Genomic DNA, 21,131 nt, shown 5'->3' with positions numbered 1-21,131 from the left:
CATTTTGAAAAAAGACTCGCTGGGACGATGGGTTCGCAAGAAAATGGGTCTAAGTCATGCCTACACTCTAATCCAGGGCATTCGATTTTGGCTGTGTTGTCGTCTTGGACCTTCACTTGTATGTATTTGGCTATGCAATCTTGACTGAAAGGGTGTGTGCAAAGATTCTTGTTCTTGAATTTCTTGCTTGCTGCCATTGGCTCTATGCAAATCTCACAAGTGAAGCTGCTTCCACTGCTTTCTTCTTCTTCTTCTTCTTCTTCTTCTTTCGCTAGGTTTTCTTTTGGTGTCTGCAGTGTATTTCCCATGACTTTTTTGCAGCTCTCAATTCTCTCATTCATTTTGTTTTAGAGTCCATTTTATAAGGTATTAATGGAAAAGCAAACGAAAACTCTCGGAAACATTTGTTAGATTTCTGGTTGTGGTAAGCACGTTGTGTTCTTAACCGAGCCATTTTGTCCCCCCCACCCCCCCTCTTCTTTTTTGACTGAGAATATAACAGGCAACAATTTCGCACCGTTTTCCTGGATAGGGGATAGTTCTTTCAACTTTCTGCTCTTGCGCTTGCTTGGGGGTTGGGCGTGAGGGGAGAGCTTACACGGAAATAACCATTTTTTACATTATAATTTAAAGTCCTTGTATTTCATTTTATTTAAAAATCAGATTATTGTTATTAACTTTACGAAATAAAGTCTAAGGTCGTTCTTTTACCTTTTTTTTTTTTTCTGAATAAGCCAACTAAATTTTAATGTAAAAAATTTTCATGCTTTATTTTTATTTTTCATATCTATTCCCGGAATCTACATAAGTATGTCCAATTAATAAAAACTCATCTTTCTTTTCCTACTCACATTCCTTTCCATTTTGCTGAGTTATTTCATTCATTAAGTTCTTGAATTTTCCATGCATATCATCATAATTATTATTCTTAAGCTTTTTATGTAGCTATGTATATAGTCTGTATTTATAGAATTTTTTTTTTTTTACTGAATTGGATTTTAATTCTTACTTTAAGATATGAGTCGTATGACTTTGGGTCTAGACCTTTAGGGTTAGAAAGTGTTCTATTATTCTCCAATTTATATTGCCCATCCTTATAGATTTTAACATGTAAACTTAGAAAGGGTGCAATGTAAAAAATATCGATTTTTATTTTTTTAAAGATATAAAATAATAAACAACCTAATATTTATTAAAAGAGATTCAAATAAAAAAATAAATATATAATTTAAAATCAGACATTCAAATCTATTTATAATTCAAATTAATTCAATTATATTTAAATTTCAGATAAAAAAATATCACATAAATATATTTTCTCTGTTACAAAAAGGACCACCATCTGGTTCAATCCGATTTGAGACCAAACGGAACCCATCGATTTTTTCCCACCTATTTGTGAGTGATTGATTCACAATTATTTTAATTAATTATTTATTTTTTTGCCCTTCAATCATATTACTCAGAACCGATCACTCGCTTTTATATTTCAAACCATTGTTCCCGGTATGCCCACTAATTGCTGAAAAATTCTTTGACCCATTTATAAGTTTCGTATGTTATTTCCCGTCCATTCGATTTCAGACCCTCAAATCTAACGATTCATATTGGCTGGCTGTAAGTTACGGATATTGCAACTCAGCCATTGCCACATATACACGCACAATAGTCAGTTACTGTTGTTATTGTGGTAGTTGGGCCGATTAGTGTTCAGTCTTGACAGCCGAGCAACTCCAAAGGGTAATTTGGTCTTATTACGCTGTTTTGCCCTGCATTTCTAGCTGACACTTCAAGCTTGCCACTCTGCTGCGACTCAAAGCTTGGAGAGCTCGCCATGGAAAATAGCTTTACGTACTCTCCAGGCGAGGTCGCCAAGGTCCGGTTGGTCCAGTTCAGCATTCTCAGCCCTGACGAAATTGTAATTTTCCTTTGGCCTTAGCGTTTCTCTCTTGTAATTTATTGGTAGTCTGGTTGGTTGCTGATGAAGGAGGAAAAAAAAATGAAAAGAAATTTTGAAAGAGTACTAACCTGATACGGCTATAAGTTGTAAATTGTATTCTTTACTAGCATCAGGGAATCATTGGTTATTCGTGCATGTATTGTTAATGTCATGTATTTTATAAAGTATAGATGTAGTCAATTTTGTTTATCTCCATTTTCCCATTGAGAAATAGGATTTGGATACGAATTCTGCTTTCATGATAGATGCCTTGTAGGTTTTTATATGCATTTTGAAGTAGGCTTTCCATGATACTTGGTTATCTGAACTGTTTTTTTTTATCCTCCCTTTCTTGTTCTATTTGGTTTCCAATAGGGTAGATGAGATGAAGTTGTTTCTTTTATAGTTTGATTGTTCGTCCATCCTTAAAATTTCTAGTAGATTATTGTCTGCTTCATGCGTGATTGCTTATTTTTCAAGCAGGAAGATGACAAGTTTAAGCTAGCTTTGAAAATAAGGAACCCCAAGAGCAGGCTTGAACAGATTTTGTGTGCATGTAAAACCAAAAACAAATGTGAAGGCGATGATGAGATTGATGTCCTCAGTCTCCTTGGTCATGATGGTGAAGAACCTCTTAGAAAGAGAAAGAGTGGCTGTGGTGCTCTGCAACCAACGCTGACAATTGACGGCATGAATATGATTGCAGAGTACAAGGCTCAAAGAAAAAATAATGATGATCAGGGACAACTTCCTGAACCTGTTGAAGGAAAGCAGACACTTACTGCAGAAAGGGTAACTTATTCTGAAGGCAACACATTCGTGGTTTCATTTTCACCTGCTTGTTTCATGATGCTAACTTTGTTAACCATATTTCAGGTACTTGAAGTTCTGGCAAGAATAACTGATGAGGACTGCCAACTCCTGGGATTGAATCCTCAGTATACCCGTCCGGATTGGATGATTCTGCAGGTCCTTCCAATTCCTCCGCCTTCTGTGAGGACCTCAGTGGCAATAGGTACCTCCTTCAGGAGTGAGGTAAGCTCCTGCTTTATAACTCTTTTCCCATTTATGCTGGATTTTCATCTTAATCATTTAAAACTATCTATAGAAACGTTTTGCCTATTTTATGATGGCATAACAAAATATTGAGTATTTTTCAGGTGAATACAGCTCATCACAAGTGTGTGTATGAGTTCTGATCGCTTATTGTTGTCGACTATGGGGTGATTTGACTCATCAGTTGGCGATGATCATCAGGCCCAATGAGAATTTGAGGAGCCAAGTGAAGAAATGGGTACCTGCACATCTCATATCCGAGTTTGCACAAGTATTACAGTTTCACATAGCCACATATTTTGACAATGAATTGCCTGGGCAGCCTAGAGTAGGATTGCCTACCTGCACATGCATAAGTTGTATGCATATACATAATTACATATTGTTAATTCTCCACTTATTGCTGGGGTATCTTCTTTGTTGATCAGGCTAGACAGCGATCAGGTGGCCCTATTAAATCAATATGTTGCAGGCTTAAGGCAAAGGAAGGACGGATCGGGGTAACTTGATGGGGAAGCGTGTGAATCTCTCAGCCACGACACTTACATTTGGAAAATCGACCACACTATTTCTACTGCAAAGCATGTGGTGAAAGTATATATTCGGAAAGCCCAGGAAAAATGCTTGAAGCCTGAGCCTGGACGAACTACGATGGAGACATTTGAGAAAAAAGTGAATCAGGTGCCAAACTAGAATTCCTTCTTTTACTTTTCTGCTTTGGTTCCTTAAGCTTGTACTATTAAATTTTTGATATTCAGACACCAAACAAAGCTTAACAAAGGAAATTATTAATGTGGCTAAGAAAATCAAAACACCTTGACTCTCCATTTACCTGAAACCTGTATTTAGCTCAACAAAGGAGACCGCCAAGAATGTTCAATGCTCTAGAGTACACTACTCTCCGTAGTGTTACTGCAGCTACTTCTAAGCTACAGAAGTATGGTATGACCCAGACCCTACAGGCACAATTATTGAAGAGGATGCTGAATTTATGAAGTCATACTATGAGATGCCAGATGAGGAAATTTCACCTGAAAAAAATATCTCCATGGTTGCTGCGCATAGAGTTGAACTGGGAAATGTTGGCTGATAAGAAATTAAGCATGGCTGCTGTTTCTGAGAAGATAAAGCAGGAGTTTGGAGATTATTTGACTTGTATATGCAATGGCCGCACTGACGATAGGCTCATCCTTCGTACTCGTATCATGAATAATGAAGCTCCAATAGGAGGACTGAATGATGAATCAGCTGAAGATGATGTTTTCTTGGAAAAGATTGAGAATAACATGCTGCTGGAAATGGCTCTCCAAGGTATCCCCCATATCAACAAGGTGTTCATTAAAAAGGTTAAATCAACCAAGTACGATGATAATGAACGATTTAAGTCGGAAAAGGAATTTATGCTGGACGCTGAAGGTGTGAATCTTTTAGCTGTTATGTGTCATGAAGAAGTTGATGCGAGAAGGACAACAAGCAATCACTTGGTTGAAATTATTGAAGTGCTGGAGATTGAGGCAGTTCGTAGGGTGCTGCTGCATGAATTGCGAGCAGTCATATCTTTTGATGGCTCTTATGTGAATTATCGGCATCTGGCTTTCCTTTGTGATACCATGACCTATCTAGGCCACTTGATGGCCATCACTCGTCATGGCATCAACAGGATTGATACTGGACCCTTGATGAGATGTTCATTTGAGGAAACTGTTGACATTCTTCTTGATGCTGCAGCTTATGCTGAAACAGATTATTTGCGGGGGTCACTGAGAATATTGTGTTAGGTCAGCTCGCACCTATTGGAACTGGATACTGTCCTTTGTATGTCAATGATGAGATGCCGAAGAATACCATCGAACTTCAGCTTCCAAGTTATATGGAAGTTCTGGATTTAGGGATGACACCCACTCGATCTCCACTCTCTGGTACTGCTTATCATGAGGGCATGATGTCTCCAAGTTGCTTATTAAGCCCAAATCTCTGTCAATCCCCCAACACAGATGCCCGGTTTTCCTTTTCTCCTTATGTTGGTGCATTGGCCTTCTCTCCTACTACACCTTGAGGATACAGCCCATCATCACCAGGCTACAATCCATCATCTCCTGGACAAATTCCCACGTCACCTGGATACAGTCCCACCTCCCCTGGTTATCGCTCTAACTCACCAATTCTTCGTTCTAGTCCAACCAGTCCTGCCTATTCTCCTACAAGTCCATCTTAATCGCCTTCTTCCCTAGGCTACGGCCATACCTCCTCGAACTACAACCCAAACTCTCCAAGTTACAGCACCCACCTGCATATACAATCCTGCTACACCATCTTACAGTCCAACCTCTCCTTTGTACAGCACAAGTCCAACCTCTCCTTTGTACAGCACAACATCGCCTTTGTACGGGCTTACCTCACCATTCTACAGCCCTATATCGCCATCATTCAGCCACCACTTTGCCAGCCTATAGCCCCACTTCTCCTCGTTACAGCCGAACTTCACCAAGAACTGCACCAGCCTACAGCCCTACATCCCAAAGTTATAATCCTCAGTCAGCCACATACAGACGATCGCTGGCCTACTCACCAAGTAGTGCAAGAATGTCACCTGCCAGTCGATAAGTCCAACGTACAGGTAAGCCATAATGCAAATCTATAGGTCAAGTCTAATATTTGTGTTTAGGGTCATATCTGGTTTATTAGGCCTTGCTTTTGATAGAATTCTACTCACATGAAATATCTTTGTGGCTATGCTAGCTTTCTTGTTCCTGTAGGTTGGTATTGGACAGGTGGTTAAATTTTTTTTGTCCGATGAATTATGGTTATGTAATCCGAAATTATCTTTTTCTTTGTGTGCAGTCCGACATCAACTTCGTATTCACCACCATCTCCCTCATATTCTCGATCAAGTCCAACATACAGGCCTACATCATCCCATAACGAAGGATAAAATCCTATGTGAACTGTGAATGCTGAAATGACTTTGATAGTTATTGTCTGTTATGTTTTTTTTTTTTTCCCTAAATGACAATTTTGCGCCTGTTTCAATTATATAAGGACAAATATAGGTTCCTACACAATTGCGTTGTTACCCGTTTAATGATGTCAAATATATAGATGGAAGTTGCGACGTTGCTATGTATATGATGAAAGAATGAAGAGGGATTAAACATATTTGTTGTCATGTGATAAAGGAAGTGATCAGAGAATTAAAATACCATTTCAAAGTCCAATTGAACAAAATGAATATGAAAACCAAATAACTCAAAAGTCAAAGTACAATTGAACAAAATGAAAATGAAAACCCAATAACTCAAAATAGGAGCTTAATTAAAAGCATCATATTAATTAACCTATATAAGACCTATAAAAGAGCCAACGATCATCAGCTTTTAATCTCTCATAGGGATCATCATCATCATCAACTGAGTCCGGAATCTTGGCTAAAACTCTCTCCCTAATCTCGCGAATCTCCTCTTGTACTTTATGGCTAGACATCTCTTCATCCGTCATGGTAGGAATGCTCTCAGGCTTCACTTCTCCAAGAAGAATCTTTCTTCTAAAGTCAGGATTTGTTGAATCCCTAACACTGAACAAGATGGTTCTATACTGGGGTCTGTTTGACCCAGTGATAGGACCCAACGTTTTGAACAGCGCTGATTCTACTGATGCAGCAACTCCAACTAGGTCACAAGCTCCTAATTGCTCCTTCATCATCTCTTCATTATTCTCTTCATAAACTTTAGACAATCCCTCTACAAGACGCTCACGAAATTGGTTACGTGTAGCATCGACATCAGAACACTTGAACTCTTCATTTTTAGAAACTGTAGCAGGAGGTTTCTTGGAACAAGTAAAAGCCGCATGCTCCTCTTCTTCAAATTTTCTCTTCTTTTTTATATCCGATGGCAACTTGGATTTCATGGATTCAGCACATTCCCTGCTCCTCCTGTTTCTTGACAAACCCATGACCATTGAACGCAAAAGGGATCGACGCTTAATGCTCTGATTTCTTAGAGTAATTTCAAAATCAATGTTTTTTGATAAACCCATGACAATTAGACTCAAAAGCGATCGATGCTTAATGCTCTGATTTCTTAGATTAATATTAAAATCAAAAGAGATCGATGAGAAAGAGAATTGGGTGAGATCAGATGAACGATTGAGGGTACTGAATGAATAAAAATCGCAGAGAGAAATTAGAGAACTGCTTATGAAAGAATTAAGAGAAGAAGGTCTCACAAACTCACTTGATTTATATATTCCTAGTTTCATTGCGACAAAGGGATTCCTATACTCAATAGGAAATCCTTGTGGGCGATGATTATCGGCAACCCTCGATTCTCCTCATAAAACTCCTTTTCAATTATTTTTATTTTATTTAAAAAAAATATCATTTTTATTTTAAAATATTTCATCTAGTTTTTATTTTTTTAATTATTAAAATTCAAAGTACGATTTTGTTATTTTTCTTTTCTTTAATAATCTTGTTATCGCCCTACACATAAATTTTGAAATTTTATAAATGATGAATTTTTTAATGTCAACCATTAACTTAAAGTGCACTTATTTTAAATTATAATTTTAAAAAATTTTAAGTATAAAAATATTTAATTAATTAAAAATAAAAAAATATATATATTATTTGAAATTTCTACAACTTATTTTAGTTTGATAAATTGAAGTGAGAGGTAAAAAAAAAAATTTAATAATGAATGTAAGTAATTTGTTAAAAAAAATTAAATGTGTGTTATTGTTATTTTGTCTTTAAATGTAAATTTATCCGAAATGGAGTTTTATAAGAAAAATATACGGTGCGAAATTCTCAAACCCGGACATTTCCAGTCCCGGTTCCGGTCTCAGCCCCAAAAACCCAGAATCCGGACCCGGTATATTAAAAAAAAAAATTTAAATACAAAAATCAAAACCCAATTGCCCAAATCGCCCAAATCCAAATCCCTAATACAGTAAGCATAAGTAGCAGATTGCATTCCCTTCTGAAAAGCATAAGCAGCCGCGCTGCCACGGTGCCACCGCCACCGGCTGCCTTGAAATCCCTAATCGCCAAATCCCTTGAAATGCATAAGCAACAACGCTGCGGCTGCCGCGCCTCCAACACTCGAAGCCAGCAGCAGCCACCACCCTCCGCCGGCATCATCTCGTCTCGGTTGCTGACTCGCTAGCCTTGGCACGCAGCTTTGCTCGGTTCGATTGCTCCATCTCTACTGCCACTGTCAGTCTGTCACAACCTATAGAGTTGTTCGTGCATCCCCCTCTGCCGCCGTCACCATCGAGTGCAAGAAAATACTAAATTTCTTAGTTTTGATTGAGAAAGAAGAGAGTAATATGTGTTGAATTTTAGGGACCTTATCATTTGTTAGGGACCTTATCATTTGAGTCCCAAATAATGTGACCCTCATTAATTATTGTTTAAAAACAAAGTGAGTTTTGATTTACCAAAACATGAGTAGTTGAGGAAAATAAAAAAGGGATAGTTTCTAATCTTTTTCAAATCAATTCAAATTTGAAGATTTGAAAATAACCAAATAACTTAAATAAGGCAAAAATAATGTTTATAAAAAAATAAAAAACTAACTAATTCAAATCATTATAACGATTTACAGAATATGCGGGTGTAACATTACTTGAGATTTTACACGATCAATGGTAAATAGGATGAACTAACTTGCCAAATGGAAGATATGGGTGTTGTCAAACATGAAGATGAATTTGACAAAAAAGAATCATAATAGCAATTAGTAAATGATAAATGGGGAGCTCACAATCGGTTGTGGTTTCTCCTGAATTTAATTGTTTGAATTGAGGCGAGAATTCTTTCATATTGTAAGACTCGTATGCTCTTCTTTCAATTGTTATAATTTTTTTGTGGATCCAGCTATCTTGCGTCATAAGTTTGGTACCCCAGTCCTTTATCTCATAGCGAATGAGTCGTTAGATTGTGAAGAAAGGTATCTAACAACTAAGATTTAACATTTGAAAAACGGATAACCGGCTGAAAGCGTAGCACTTGTAAATCAAAAAATAAAAAATAAAAAAACAAAAAAGTTTGTACGTGTAACATCATCTGCGATCTTTCCGACGGATGAAGTTTATAGGTGATGGTTCTCGACATTATTGTCTTGATACTGTCTTCTGAAAGGTATGATGAAGTATTGAATCTTCTTAATTTAGGTTTTGTTTGAGAAAAACAAGGTTTTCACTTACAAAGTTAGCGTGACAAGAACTTTTCACTCATAATCACCCATAACACCATACCATTGCCTATATTCAAGCGACAATACTAGTTGCAACCTTCTTAGATATTCATTCAAGTAAAATAATAGCAAAATTAAGGCTAAACAACAAATTGTATTCTTTGAGGCATTTTAGCAAACATTTGTATTGCCGTATTTAACAAACTTATTTCCATAAGCATTTTATCAATTTTCATTCCCAATTCAAGCCTAATGTTAAAAAACTAATCGCTCAACAAGATCTAACCTATAAGTTTGTTAAATACGGCAATACAAATGTTTGCTAAAATGCAAGCCTAATGTTAAAAAACTAATCGCTCAACAAGATCTAACCTATAATCATCAACAATTAGTACTAAAACAATAAATTCATTATCCATTTAAGAATTCGGACATAAACTCAGCGAACTAACTCAAATTAAAGGGGCTGTTGTTGCCGGAAGTAGCCATTGTTGTTGTCGCATCGATTAGCCGCTGTTGTTGCTATTAATTTATTTGCTTGATAAAAAATTGCAGGTTTCTTAGATTTTTGTCGGAAGTAGCCAATTATTCATAAATTTTTAGTTTAATTTTGTTATTTTCCCTATGCTCAATTACCAATCCAGGTGCGGTGCAGTGGCTTCTGCCCTCCCACCGAAAATCGAAAAAAAAAAATTACCAATCCAGGTGACCGACCCATTACTTGTTTCTCCAGTTACTCCTATTTCTCTATGTGTTTCTTTTACAGCCATCAGATGAAATCCAACGGTAACTTTGGTAAATGACAAATGAGTGGGGTACGAAACACATGAAGCAAAGTAGTTTTCGCCTTTTTTTGTTCTTCTCGAACTTTACTCACTCATAGGACTATTTTACAAATCCAATTATACATGGACAAATCAACATTTTCATAGCACAATGCATTTTTTTTTTTTTAAGTTCGAAGCTTTCCGATTATGGATGGTGATAAGGTAGAGAAGAGAGGAGAAAAACTACGACCAAAGATATAAATTAATGTTTGAAAGAGAAAACTAATTAAACGCATTTTTTAAATTAATTAATGCTTGCAATTTATTTATGGGTGGTGATATTTTCCTTCAATTTTTATAAATGCATTTTTAAAAAAATATATATTTATGAAAAAATCAAATTATTTTTCAAACATTCAAATGAGTAAGAAGTGTGGAGAATTAAGTAGTTAAATCTTTTTGTTTTCCTTTTGCGATCTATGACTTGTTTTAACATTTTTAACACATGTTTTTTTGAGGTAATTTCATCATTTTATGTTATAAGAGTAAAATAGTACAATTAAAATTATTAATTATTTTAAAACAACCTTAGTGGTCAAGAAACCTAAGTCACTAATTTATTCTTTATTTGAAACTTTTTAGAAAAATAATGTTCAGTTTGAGTAATTATGTAGGGTCTTGCTGCCTTATATCAAAGGTAACTAACAAAAAAGATTTGAGATGAGTGTAATTAGGATAGCGTCACGTACAAGAGAGCGAGAAAAATGCTCATAGCCGTTCTTTGGCGAATGCAGTAATCTCTTTTAATTTTTGCAGTTTTTGAGTTTAAAATAAAAGAAACAATTTTAAATAAAATGGTAAATATAATAGATCCTCTATAAATTAGTACTTAATAAACTAATAATCACAACTAAATATAACTTTTATTCGTTTCGATTTAGACCAATGTGTTAAATTAATATTTCGTTAAATTCATAAAATAAGAAACATCAAAATTTTCTATTTTCCTACAAAGCACACTCACTATATAAATTAATAATTAATTAATTGCAGACTAAATATCCTAAAACCGACATCCTCAGCATTTCATCATATGTGTAGTAAGGTGATGTCGTGGATCGATCCCGCCTTTTTCAGAGTAGCAGCCCTCCCCAATTCCCCTTCAATTTCTTAGTCCTGTTTCATGTTTTAAAATCTCAAAATGACAGACGCAATCAAACTCTAAAATCAAACACTCAAAATGTCCGCTGGAGGCTTCACGGTCATCGACGGGACCCAACTCCGATCACTCTCTCAACCCCTCGCCCTCCCCACCTCCGACAGCAGCACCGTCACTGGAGCTCAGCTTCTCGATTTTGCTGAAAACGAAGCATCCTCCTCCCTTTTCGGTCTCTCATTGCCTCAAAACCTGAAGTCAACTGCTCTAAAACATATTTCCGGCTCCGACGATGACGTCACTTTCAGAATCAAGGAGTTTGATAGAGATCACGCCTCTAAGCTGGCCTCTGATTACATCACTGCCATCGCCGATGAACTCAAAGGTAATGAGTTTTTTTGCTGCTAAGCTTTATTTGGTTCAGTTGAAGTGATAATAAAAATTTTCTAAATTTTGATTAATTTTAAAGCTTGTTGTGAATGTTAACGTTGTTTCTTATGTGGATTTTTAATTTAGATGATCCGCTTGTGGTGTGTGTATTGGATGGGAACATGCTGAAGTTGTTTTTGGGGAATGAAGATGATTTCACCATGTTAGCCGAAAATCTGTTCGCTGATCTGGATACTGAAGATGAGGGCAAGGTTTGCAAAGGCGAGATACAAAATGCTCTTGGTCATATGGGAGTTGAATTCGGTGTCCCTCCGTTTTCAGGTTCACTTCCTTTTCATTCTGAATTGTGATGTACATATATTGGATGTGCTAGGTTTCTTGGTTTGCTTGTACATATATGTGTAATTTGATCAAATTTTCTTGTTATAGTGTAGTTAGTTCCGGCTGCCAAATCACAGTTTCTTAACTTTTGTCTATGTATCAAATGTGCTAAGAAGTAATTTATTTTCGTCAATCACTTAGAACTGTTCTTAAGTCGATATAATTGATATGTAGAGTGTCGTTCAACAGAATTTCCTCAGCTAAATGACATCTTGAAGAAACATGGAGCCGAAGGGGAGGAAGAGTTGGGCCAAGCACAATTCACTGAATTACTACGGCAAGTGCTGCAAGATATAGTTGATGCATTGGCTGATAAGCATATCATCATCATTCCGAACATCAAAATCATTGATGGTTCTAAGCTTCGAATGGTAATTCAACATCTTGTTTTCCTTTGTCGTGAATCATGGCATAAAACTTTTATTTTCAAAAAATCTTGAGCATGACATAGAAGACACAACTATCCTGCTAGGTTTGATATTGCAAGATAATTCTCTTGATACTTTAGAGCCTAGATTTGACTATTACCCTGAGATTAATAATTTGTTAGAGAACTTTCAGGATATTCCTCCTGATGAGCTACCCGATCAATTACCTCCCATGAGATCTATTCAGCATGCCATTGACTTAGTCCCAGGATCTCAGTTGCCAGACTGTCCACATTATAGGATGAACTCTGCCGATACAGTTGAGTTAAACAAACAAATACAAGGACTTTTGGCAAAAAATTCACTTGTCTACGAAGCAGAGCGACCTCGTCTTGCTTGCTTATGGCGAAGCTTCTAGCTTCTAGCACTAGATAATAGGCATTCTTGTATGGTAGGAATACTACTTTTTAGGCCGACGGAGCGATAGCGAAGCCAAGCCGTATAAAGGCGAGCAGCCCTTATCGCAATAGCAAACGGCCTACTTATAGCCCTCTTCGATACGTGACTGAATCGACTGATTGGCAGCGGAATTGACCACTCTGCAGTGGGGGTAGCCTATAGGAAGTGGTAGTGGTATACCACCAAAGCAAAGGTTAGACCTTTGATCAGGGTCTGAGATTGAGGTCGAGATTCCGCAAATTTATGTTCTTAGCCGTGAGCTAAGTGGAAGTGAAGTTTTATCCCCGGTCGGTAATCTGATCAATGCACCTTCCTGTCTTAGTACTGCTCACCCCTAAGAAAGATCTGTCGTGGAGAATGTGTGTTAATAGTCTAGCCACTAACAAAATTACTATCAAGGATAGGTTTCCATTCCTAGGCTTGAAGATATGCTAGATGAACTGGCTGGTTCTCAATGGTTCTCTAAGATAGATCCAAGGAGTGGATATCATCATATTAGGATTAGACCTGGAGATGATTGGAAAACAGCTTTCAAGTCTCCAGATGGCCTATATGAGTGGTTAGCTATGCCTTTTGGTATGTCAAATGCACCTAGTACTTTTATGAGAGTAATGACCCTTTTATTGGAAAATTTTTAGTGGTTTACTTCGATGACATTCTCATCTACGGTTAGTCTATGATGGAGCACCTAGATCATCTTAATCAGGTCTTCCTCACCCTTTTCCTAAGTTTCTTAGTGTCTGCTGAGGGTATCAATGCTGATGCCCAAAAAGTTAAAACCATTAAAGATTGGCCTATTCCTAAGACTTTGACCGAGGTATGTAGTTTTCATGGGTTTGCAACTTTGCATCATTTTACAGGAGATTTACTAGAGGATTTAGCACCATTATGGCTCTTATTACTAATTGCGCGAGATAAGATGAGTTTCACTGGACTCCTGCAGCCACTAGGGCACTTGAAGAAATTAAGTTAAAAATGACTGAAGCTCCTGTCCTAAGGAATCCTGACTTTTATATAGTCTTTGAGGTAGCTTGTGATGCTTCTGGGGTAGGTATAGGAGATGCATTAAGTCAAGAGGGACATCATATAGCTCTTTCTAGTGAAAAACTTAATGATTTATGCAATTATTAGGGCTCTTAGTCACTGGCAACTATTTGTTGTCTAATGAATTTCTAGTGAAAAACTGCGACTAAAGATATAAATTAATGTTTGAAAGAGAAAACTAATTAAACCCATTTTTTAAATTAATTAATGCTTGCAATTTATTTATGGGTGGTGATATTTTCCTTCAATTTTTATAAATGCATTTTAAAAAATATATATTTATGAAAAAATCAAATTATTTTTCAAAGGTAACTAACAAAAAAGATTTGAGATGAGTGTAATTAGGATAGCGTCACGTATAAGAGAGCGAGAAAAATGCTCATAGCCGTTCTTTGGCGAATGCAGTAATCTCTTTTAATTTTTGTAGTTTTTGAGTTTAAAATAAAAGAAACAATTTTAAATAAAATGGTAAATATAATAGATCCTCTATAAATTAGTACTTAATAAACTAATAATCACAACTAGATATAACTTTTATTCGTTTCGATTTAGTCTGGTGCATAATTTCTTTTTTTTTTTTAAATCACTAAAAGAGTGTGTTTTCGTGTGTATATCTCTATTGGTGGCATATGTATCAAGTCTTCTCTCTCTCAATGGTCAATAAGAGCTTCAGTTTCATATATGCAGTTTCATGCATGAACAGATTAATTGACTTCATTTCTCTCTCTTTCTCTCTATCTAGCTTGTTCATTTTGGGACTGTAACAAGTTGTTTTTGTTCTCGGAAAACAAAGAAATTGATCATTGATCATGGATTCTCAGTGGCTCAATCAAGAAGCAGCAACCAAAATGAATGGCTACGATCAGAACAATGATGATGGAAAGACGATTGATCTGACATTGAAGTTAGGGTTACCTAATAGTGATAATGACAGTCAGCATCTTAATTCTCATGAGGTAATTCTTTGTGTTAGACATTCCTTATGTGCCTAAATAATGTGATCTATTATTAAATTGAATTTGAAAATGAAAATCTGAACATAATCTTCAGGAATGATATACAATTTAATATTAGTCTTCATTTTTTTTAAATTATGATTTCTTGATTAAATCAATCAAAAAACTAATAGAGAAATAATATTTTTCTTTTGCAATTTTGTTAAGAAATGAAGATTAATTAATGTTTGATCAATCAATATGCAGAAAAGAAGCTCCACTTCATATACTTGATAATTTATATCTCTTAGGTTGCACCATCTAATTAGAATGATCTCTTTATTTATTTGATTTTTACGAAGTAGTAATTATCAAATCTGTTTAGATCCATTATTTTGGTAATCTTCTTGTAAAATCTTGGATATACATGGACTGATGGTATGTATAGAATTGTCATCTTTCTTGAATTTTTCTCCTTTTTTATTATCATTTTTTGGCTGCATAATTGGTGTTAACAGATTAGATTGACTGCTCCATATCGATCCAGTTATTAATGACTTCTTAAGCAATTATTTTTTTCTTCAAAAATTTTTTTTTGGTCATCATTTTCATCTTAATATAATTTCAGTCTGTTGCTACTTACTATTAACAAAAACTTGGGGTTAGGGTTGCATTGACGTTTGTCAAATGATTGAGGCGGATTAAAAATAAATGCTTAAACAATATTTTCGACCAAGGGCGGAGCTACTACAGAGTTTAGGATAATTTTGTTTGTAACTTATAGCTTAAAAATTATTACCAGCAGGCCAAATTTGTAATCTCTTACAAGGACCTGGCCACTTTTACTTTAAAACTTCGATAGTTTCGCCCTGCAACTTTATACCCCAAGATTTGTAGACTGTCCAGAATTTGGTCTCTCTTACCTCTATCGGGTCCTTCTATCTTACATGCATGTAAGATACATCCCTCTCACATGAATAGTATGTGGATCCCACACATGCACTATTCATATGAGAGGGATGTATCTTACATGCATGTAAGATAGGGATTGCCTTTATCAATTTCATATTCCCACTTCTACCTTCATTCCTTATTTAGACTATATATATATATATATATATAATACTAAGTATCAACACTTGTTTGAAGAGCTATGAGTTAATAACATTATATCCTGCAATTTTTTTTCTAACTTTAATCATATCACTTATGAATTGTGATACTAAGTCACATAAATGAGGTTAATATATATATATATATATATATATGCCTTGTTTTAAATCATGATTTTAAATTACAACAACTGGAATCCAATAATAGTTATTGGGAATAATTTGTAATTACGGAGACTTGAACCTATTAGCTAATAATGGTTCTATTAATAACATAAACACGGAGAAACAAAAATTTTGGTACAATGCGAGCTAGTTATAACAGAGAAATTATAAACGAGAGCAGGTTAATATTGTTTGTAATTTATAGCTTAAAAATTATAAATATAGGAAATGTTCCAATTCTAAATTTTAAAATGTAAGAAAGTCCGACAAAATACATAACCATGCAACTTAAACGCTTTAAATTTTAAGCTCCTATGAATTTAAAGTTTTTGGGCACTTTAAAATTCCATATCAAAAAACCAATATATATATATATATATATATACAGTGCTTATTAGATCTAAGATTAAAATTTACAATTAAGATCTACGACGAATTTATGGTGTCGTAAATCTGTCCTGAACTTTAATCCCAACTTTAATTTCAGATTGAAAATTTTTCTCATATATATTATTATTTAATGAGTCAATAATTTCTCTAACATTTTGATTGTTTATATACAGGGAATAACCAACTATGAAATGGTGAATGAAGGAATGAACAATAACACTAACATTGGACAAAAGTTTAATCCCAACTAAATTGTGTGGCCACAATCAAACTTGAGGAACCAACATAGACAAGCACAATATATGCACCCAAATAATGGCTATGGCTTTAGCACATTTCCTGCAGGCTCTTTCTGTAATGGGATCACAACTTCCTAACTCTCCTCTTCACTACAACAACTTAAGCATTAACCCTAGTAATAATATTCAGCCTACTGCGGCAGCATCAGCGCAAGCATCGATGAAAAGTTACACACTCATCAACGTTCCAGCGTCGAGAAACCAGCAGATGGGCACTCCTAACTCATCAACGGCAGCTTCACCTCGAAGGACAGCAGGCATTCCAAGGCCGCATAGGTATCCTTATAAAAGATGCAGTAATTATAATTGCAATACTAATGATACTCCTATGTGCCGTAGAGGTCATCTTGGCCCGAAGATATGTAAATTGTTCCATATTATTGTCATTATTACTATTTGTAGACTTGAAAACAGTAATTCTTTGATGCATCCACATGCATAAAAGAAGGTACAAATTTTGTTTTTGGGAAAAATTTTGGATGCTTTCGCTAGTGTCTGTACACACATACTTTTATCCGTTAGATTCTTGCCATGTGTATTTATGAACCAACACTTGCGGAAAGAATCTAAGAGATTATATATATATATATATAGAGAGAGAGAGAGAGAGAGAGAGAGAGAGAGAGAGAGAAATTTCGAATCCAGATTTTTAAAGTCTGAAAAAGTCTGAAAAACGCATAGACAATGTGGTTTAAGTCTTTTAAGTTTTAAGCATCTTAAACTCCATAGTTTTTAAAATTTTATCGAACTTTTCTCACACTTTAAGATTCCAAACTAGAGAACTACTATATATATACATAGAGAGAGAGAGAGAGAGGGAGCATCTAAGATTTTCTCATGTTTTCCAACTATATGGCAAATAAAATGTGACACTATTATGGAGTCCAATTAGAATATAGTAATTATTTTCCTTATCACCAATATTTACACTCATTAATAAAGTGACGTCATTTGCCACATCATTTGTAATAGTATATGTACAAGAATTGTTCATTATGTGTGAGTATACACACACATATATGTTTTCTAAAGAAAGATTAATTATGAACAGTCGTATTAAATTTAAACTTGTAACATGAGCAAATAGTCCTTAAACTCATATAATACCACTTGCCCACATATGTAAATTAAAGCTTGAAATAGTACTTTTAATCCTATAAATTTTTCTAGTTTTACACTCTCTGCAACGCCTATGGGATTAAGTACAGAAAGGAGGAGGAGAAAAGGAAAGCAAAAGAAACAGACATCAAATAGTGATCAGGACTCCAACAACCAAACTGCTTAGAGGAATTATTGATGTTAGTCAATTTTGTACCAAAGTTATGCCCCATCTGTGAGATGGGATCAAAATTAGCTTTTATGCTTTGTATTAGAACTATTTACTTTTCAGCTATTTTGTCGGTTTTATAAGCTTATGACAATTTATTTTTTCAAGTTATAAATTGATTTCTTGTGCTTGCGACAATGCTTGTATCCTACCTGTTAGGGGTGGGCACTATTTAATTTGGTTCAGTTCAGTTCGGTTTGGTTTGATTGTATCATATATATTCATTATTCAATAAAAAATATAATATAATAATACACTATTAATACAAAAATAATCTTGAATCTATAAATTAACAAACAATAAACAACATACTAAAATCTAACAATAGTAAATTAACATAATAAATTCCAAAAAAATAATCTAGAAATCCATAAATAATAACCAATATAATAAAATCTAACAATAATAAATTAAAATAATAAAGTTCAACAATAAAATAAAGTGTATGCTATGACATATATAATAGCATGTATTAACTAACAAATGCTATGACATATATAATAGCATGTATTAACTAACAAATAGAAATAAAAAAAAAGATAAATTATGACCTTTTTAATTTTAATTTTAATTTTTTCTTGAACCATGTGGTTCGGTTCAAATAAAAAACTAAACCAAACCAAATTGCCATAATACGGTTCGGTTCGGTTCGGTTCAGACTGAACTGAACCAAATGCCCTCTGAACCGAACCAAATGCCCACCCCTACTACCTGTTATAAAGCACATTTGTTGGCTCATTGTTTGAATTGGGTAAGGCTAATATTATTAATAATTTCAGCAAGGACACAAACAAAAAGTCAAAAGCCCTCTCCCTTGCCAAAAGCTAAATCCAAACAATTAAGGCACTTAGGCTCACCAAAATCGTCCAATTTACAGTCCCTGTCAAGTTTAGAATAAAACTATTGAAGTGTGTTCAAATAACTCAATGCAAAGGGATGCCCTCATTGATATATATTCATAAAATATCCAACGACATTAGTCAACTTTCATTCGCTTTTTTCAAAATGTTCTTTTCCCATCCAGAATTGTTATTCACACAATCTTCGCAACCCCTAATCACACAAGTAAGAATTCACCAACCGATTTTATGGGTAACATGTGTAGACATTCAATCATGGGACAATCACAGGTGATCTTCTATATATTCACTCGAAACCTTTAAAACTCATATGGTAATCATTCATCACTACACACACCTGTAAGAACTTCTCCACCATACGAAAACTATCAGCACCTTCGTCAAGCTCAAATTTTTGTTGGTTGCTAACCAACGGAAAGCATGGGAATCTCTGGGCTCCAAAGAGCATGATTTTCGGTCTTGTACTCTACCAATCGATAGGTTCACTATCACGCCAACCCAATGTTAATGAAGAAAAGAAAACTACAAACAACTACATAAAAAAAGGTCTCCCAAAAACGTGAACGGGCTCATTATACTGGTATAATCTTAAATAACAACAAAGCTTTTTTCAAATTTTTTAATGTTTACTCAACTTGTAAAGGCAAAGTTGATCAGGATTCACCTCGAATCAAAACGATTTCTCCTTTCTTTTCGGAGCTACGAGATTTCTTCTATTATGAGATTTCTAGTTTGATCAAGAGTTATACACTTCTCCCCAAATGATAGGTCCAAAATATTAGTCACTTTCTAAAATCTCCTACCATTGTTAGATACTTTTATGTAGGGTTGGCAAATCGCGGGCTTAGACCAAGCTTTTTCAAGCCCAAGTCCAAGCTCGTGTAATTGGCAAGAAGCCCAAGCCCTCTAAAGCCTGTCCAAACTTGAGATGGTTGGGCCGGGGCCAGGCTTGCGTGGGCCTAGGCTGAGCCTAGACAGGGCTTGGACTTTTAATAATTTAATAAAATTTTATTTTTATTTCTTTTTTATTGACTGTTCCTACAGCGTATCAATTATCCACCAAATCTCATAAAAAAATAATAATGTATATATAAGTGAAAAATTTGCTTAATTTTGATGACAAATTAGAGAAAGTGCTGATCAAATAAAAATATGCAAATTACAAGAGATAAAATACGATAAACTAGGTAAATGTTAAATACCCTTTAATAATTTTTAAAAGAATTTGTGGTTGAAACTGAAATACAATGCTTCTTCTTCGTTATCCACTTGCTATGACAACAATGAAACATTCTTCTTCTTCTTCTTCACTCTCTCTCTCTCGATTCTTCCACAAATCTACTCTCCATTACAACATCAACAATGGCTTCAGTAATCTCAAAATTTCTAAAATAATTAAAAAAATCAAAGGTTACTTGGGATGGAGTTGGTGATGGTTTGCTGTTGGTTCGCGTGCGTTGCTGGTGCTGCTGGTTTTGGGTCGCGTTAGAGCTGAGATCGCTGCTGCCGCATCGCGTGTGTTCGATTGGCTGTAGCTACATCACGCTTGTGGTGCTGGTGGGTGTGGGTCGCTGTTGCGTTGCCTGTTTGGTGCTAGACTGCTGCTGGGTTGCTGGATCTACTGCGTCGCGGGTGGATGGTATCGCTGCTGACAGTGGTGGCTCCTTAATTCGGTGTGAGGGTAAGGTTGTAAACATCGGCTGTTCGATGTCGGCGGAGAGTGCAGTGAGAGGCTGATGTAGCGGTTGGAGATGTGGAGATAAATTTAGGGATTTTAGATTTTGGGAATTTGGTTTCGTTTTGTTTTTTTGTTAATTACTTAATCTCGGCTTTTTTTTTTATTTCTCAGTTTTTTTTTAATTTAAAATTTTTAATAAATTATAATTTATTTCTTAAAAAATATATGTATGCATTATATTATAAAGCCCATACTTAAGTCTGGGCTTTTGTGGAAGGCCCTTAACTAGGCCCACTATGTCTGGGCTTTACAAGGTGAGAGCCCTTGTCCTTAATTTCAAGCCGCGGGCTGGGCCTAAAGCTCGAGGGCCTGGGTCGGGCTGCACGGGCTTGGGTCGGCCCAAACTTTTTTACCAATCTTACTTTTATGTAATTTATGAAATATTACAACCTCGATGTTTGGACTATAAAGATGCCTAGCAATGAGTTCCACATTATTCTGAGATTTTCTTTGGATTTTTGAAAAAAAAGATAAAAGTTCTATAAAATTATTTTTGAACTCAAAATAGAGTCCCTTTTTTTCCATGATCTAATTTTAACAATATTTAT

At 35.3% G+C, this 21,131-nt stretch overlaps 2 protein-coding genes and 1 pseudogene across 8 annotated transcripts in view; 2 read left to right on the top strand and 1 right to left on the bottom strand.

Annotated features, from left to right (window-relative positions):
- LOC102612947 (DNA-directed RNA polymerase II subunit RPB1-like) overlaps window positions 1–6,119 on the top strand; it is a 54,761-nt gene extending 48,642 nt beyond the window's left edge. Inside the window, exons 1-6 of one of the 6 annotated variants that reach the window (XM_052442697.1) lie at window positions 1,694–1,918; window positions 2,423–2,731; window positions 2,816–2,954; window positions 3,100–3,233; window positions 3,424–5,612; window positions 5,837–6,119. In XM_052442697.1, the coding sequence (XP_052298657.1) occupies window positions 1,835–1,918; window positions 2,423–2,731; window positions 2,816–2,954; window positions 3,100–3,131 (564 nt within the window). In that variant the 5' untranslated portion in view covers window positions 1,694–1,834 and the 3' untranslated portion in view covers window positions 3,132–3,233; window positions 3,424–5,612; window positions 5,837–6,119. Of the gene's footprint in view, window positions 1–1,693; window positions 1,919–2,422; window positions 2,732–2,815; window positions 2,975–3,099; window positions 5,613–5,836 lie in introns of those variants that run through there. The other 5 variants (XM_052442692.1, XM_052442698.1, XM_052442691.1 and 2 more) reach the window with 5 other exon arrangements.
- LOC102613531 (transcription elongation factor TFIIS-like) overlaps window positions 1–7,368 on the bottom strand; it is an 86,956-nt gene extending 79,588 nt beyond the window's left edge. For both annotated transcript variants that reach the window (XM_052442687.1, XM_052442688.1), the window contains exon 1: window positions 6,342–7,368. In XM_052442687.1, coding sequence (XP_052298647.1) covers window positions 6,342–7,252 — 911 coding nt within the window. In that variant the 5' untranslated portion in view covers window positions 7,253–7,368. The remainder of the gene's footprint in view (window positions 1–6,341) is intronic.
- Window positions 1–17,149, top strand: part of LOC107176220 (uncharacterized) — a 94,768-nt pseudogene extending 77,619 nt beyond the window's left edge.
- Window positions 17,150–21,131: the final 3,982 nt, after the last annotated feature.

Source organism: Citrus sinensis, chromosome 5 (assembly GCF_022201045.2).
Source record: "Citrus sinensis cultivar Valencia sweet orange chromosome 5, DVS_A1.0, whole genome shotgun sequence".
In the NCBI taxonomy this organism is placed as follows: domain Eukaryota; kingdom Viridiplantae; phylum Streptophyta; class Magnoliopsida; order Sapindales; family Rutaceae; genus Citrus; species Citrus sinensis.
Note: the sequence above shows the minus strand (reverse complement) of the source record. Positions and strands in the feature narration are given on the sequence as shown.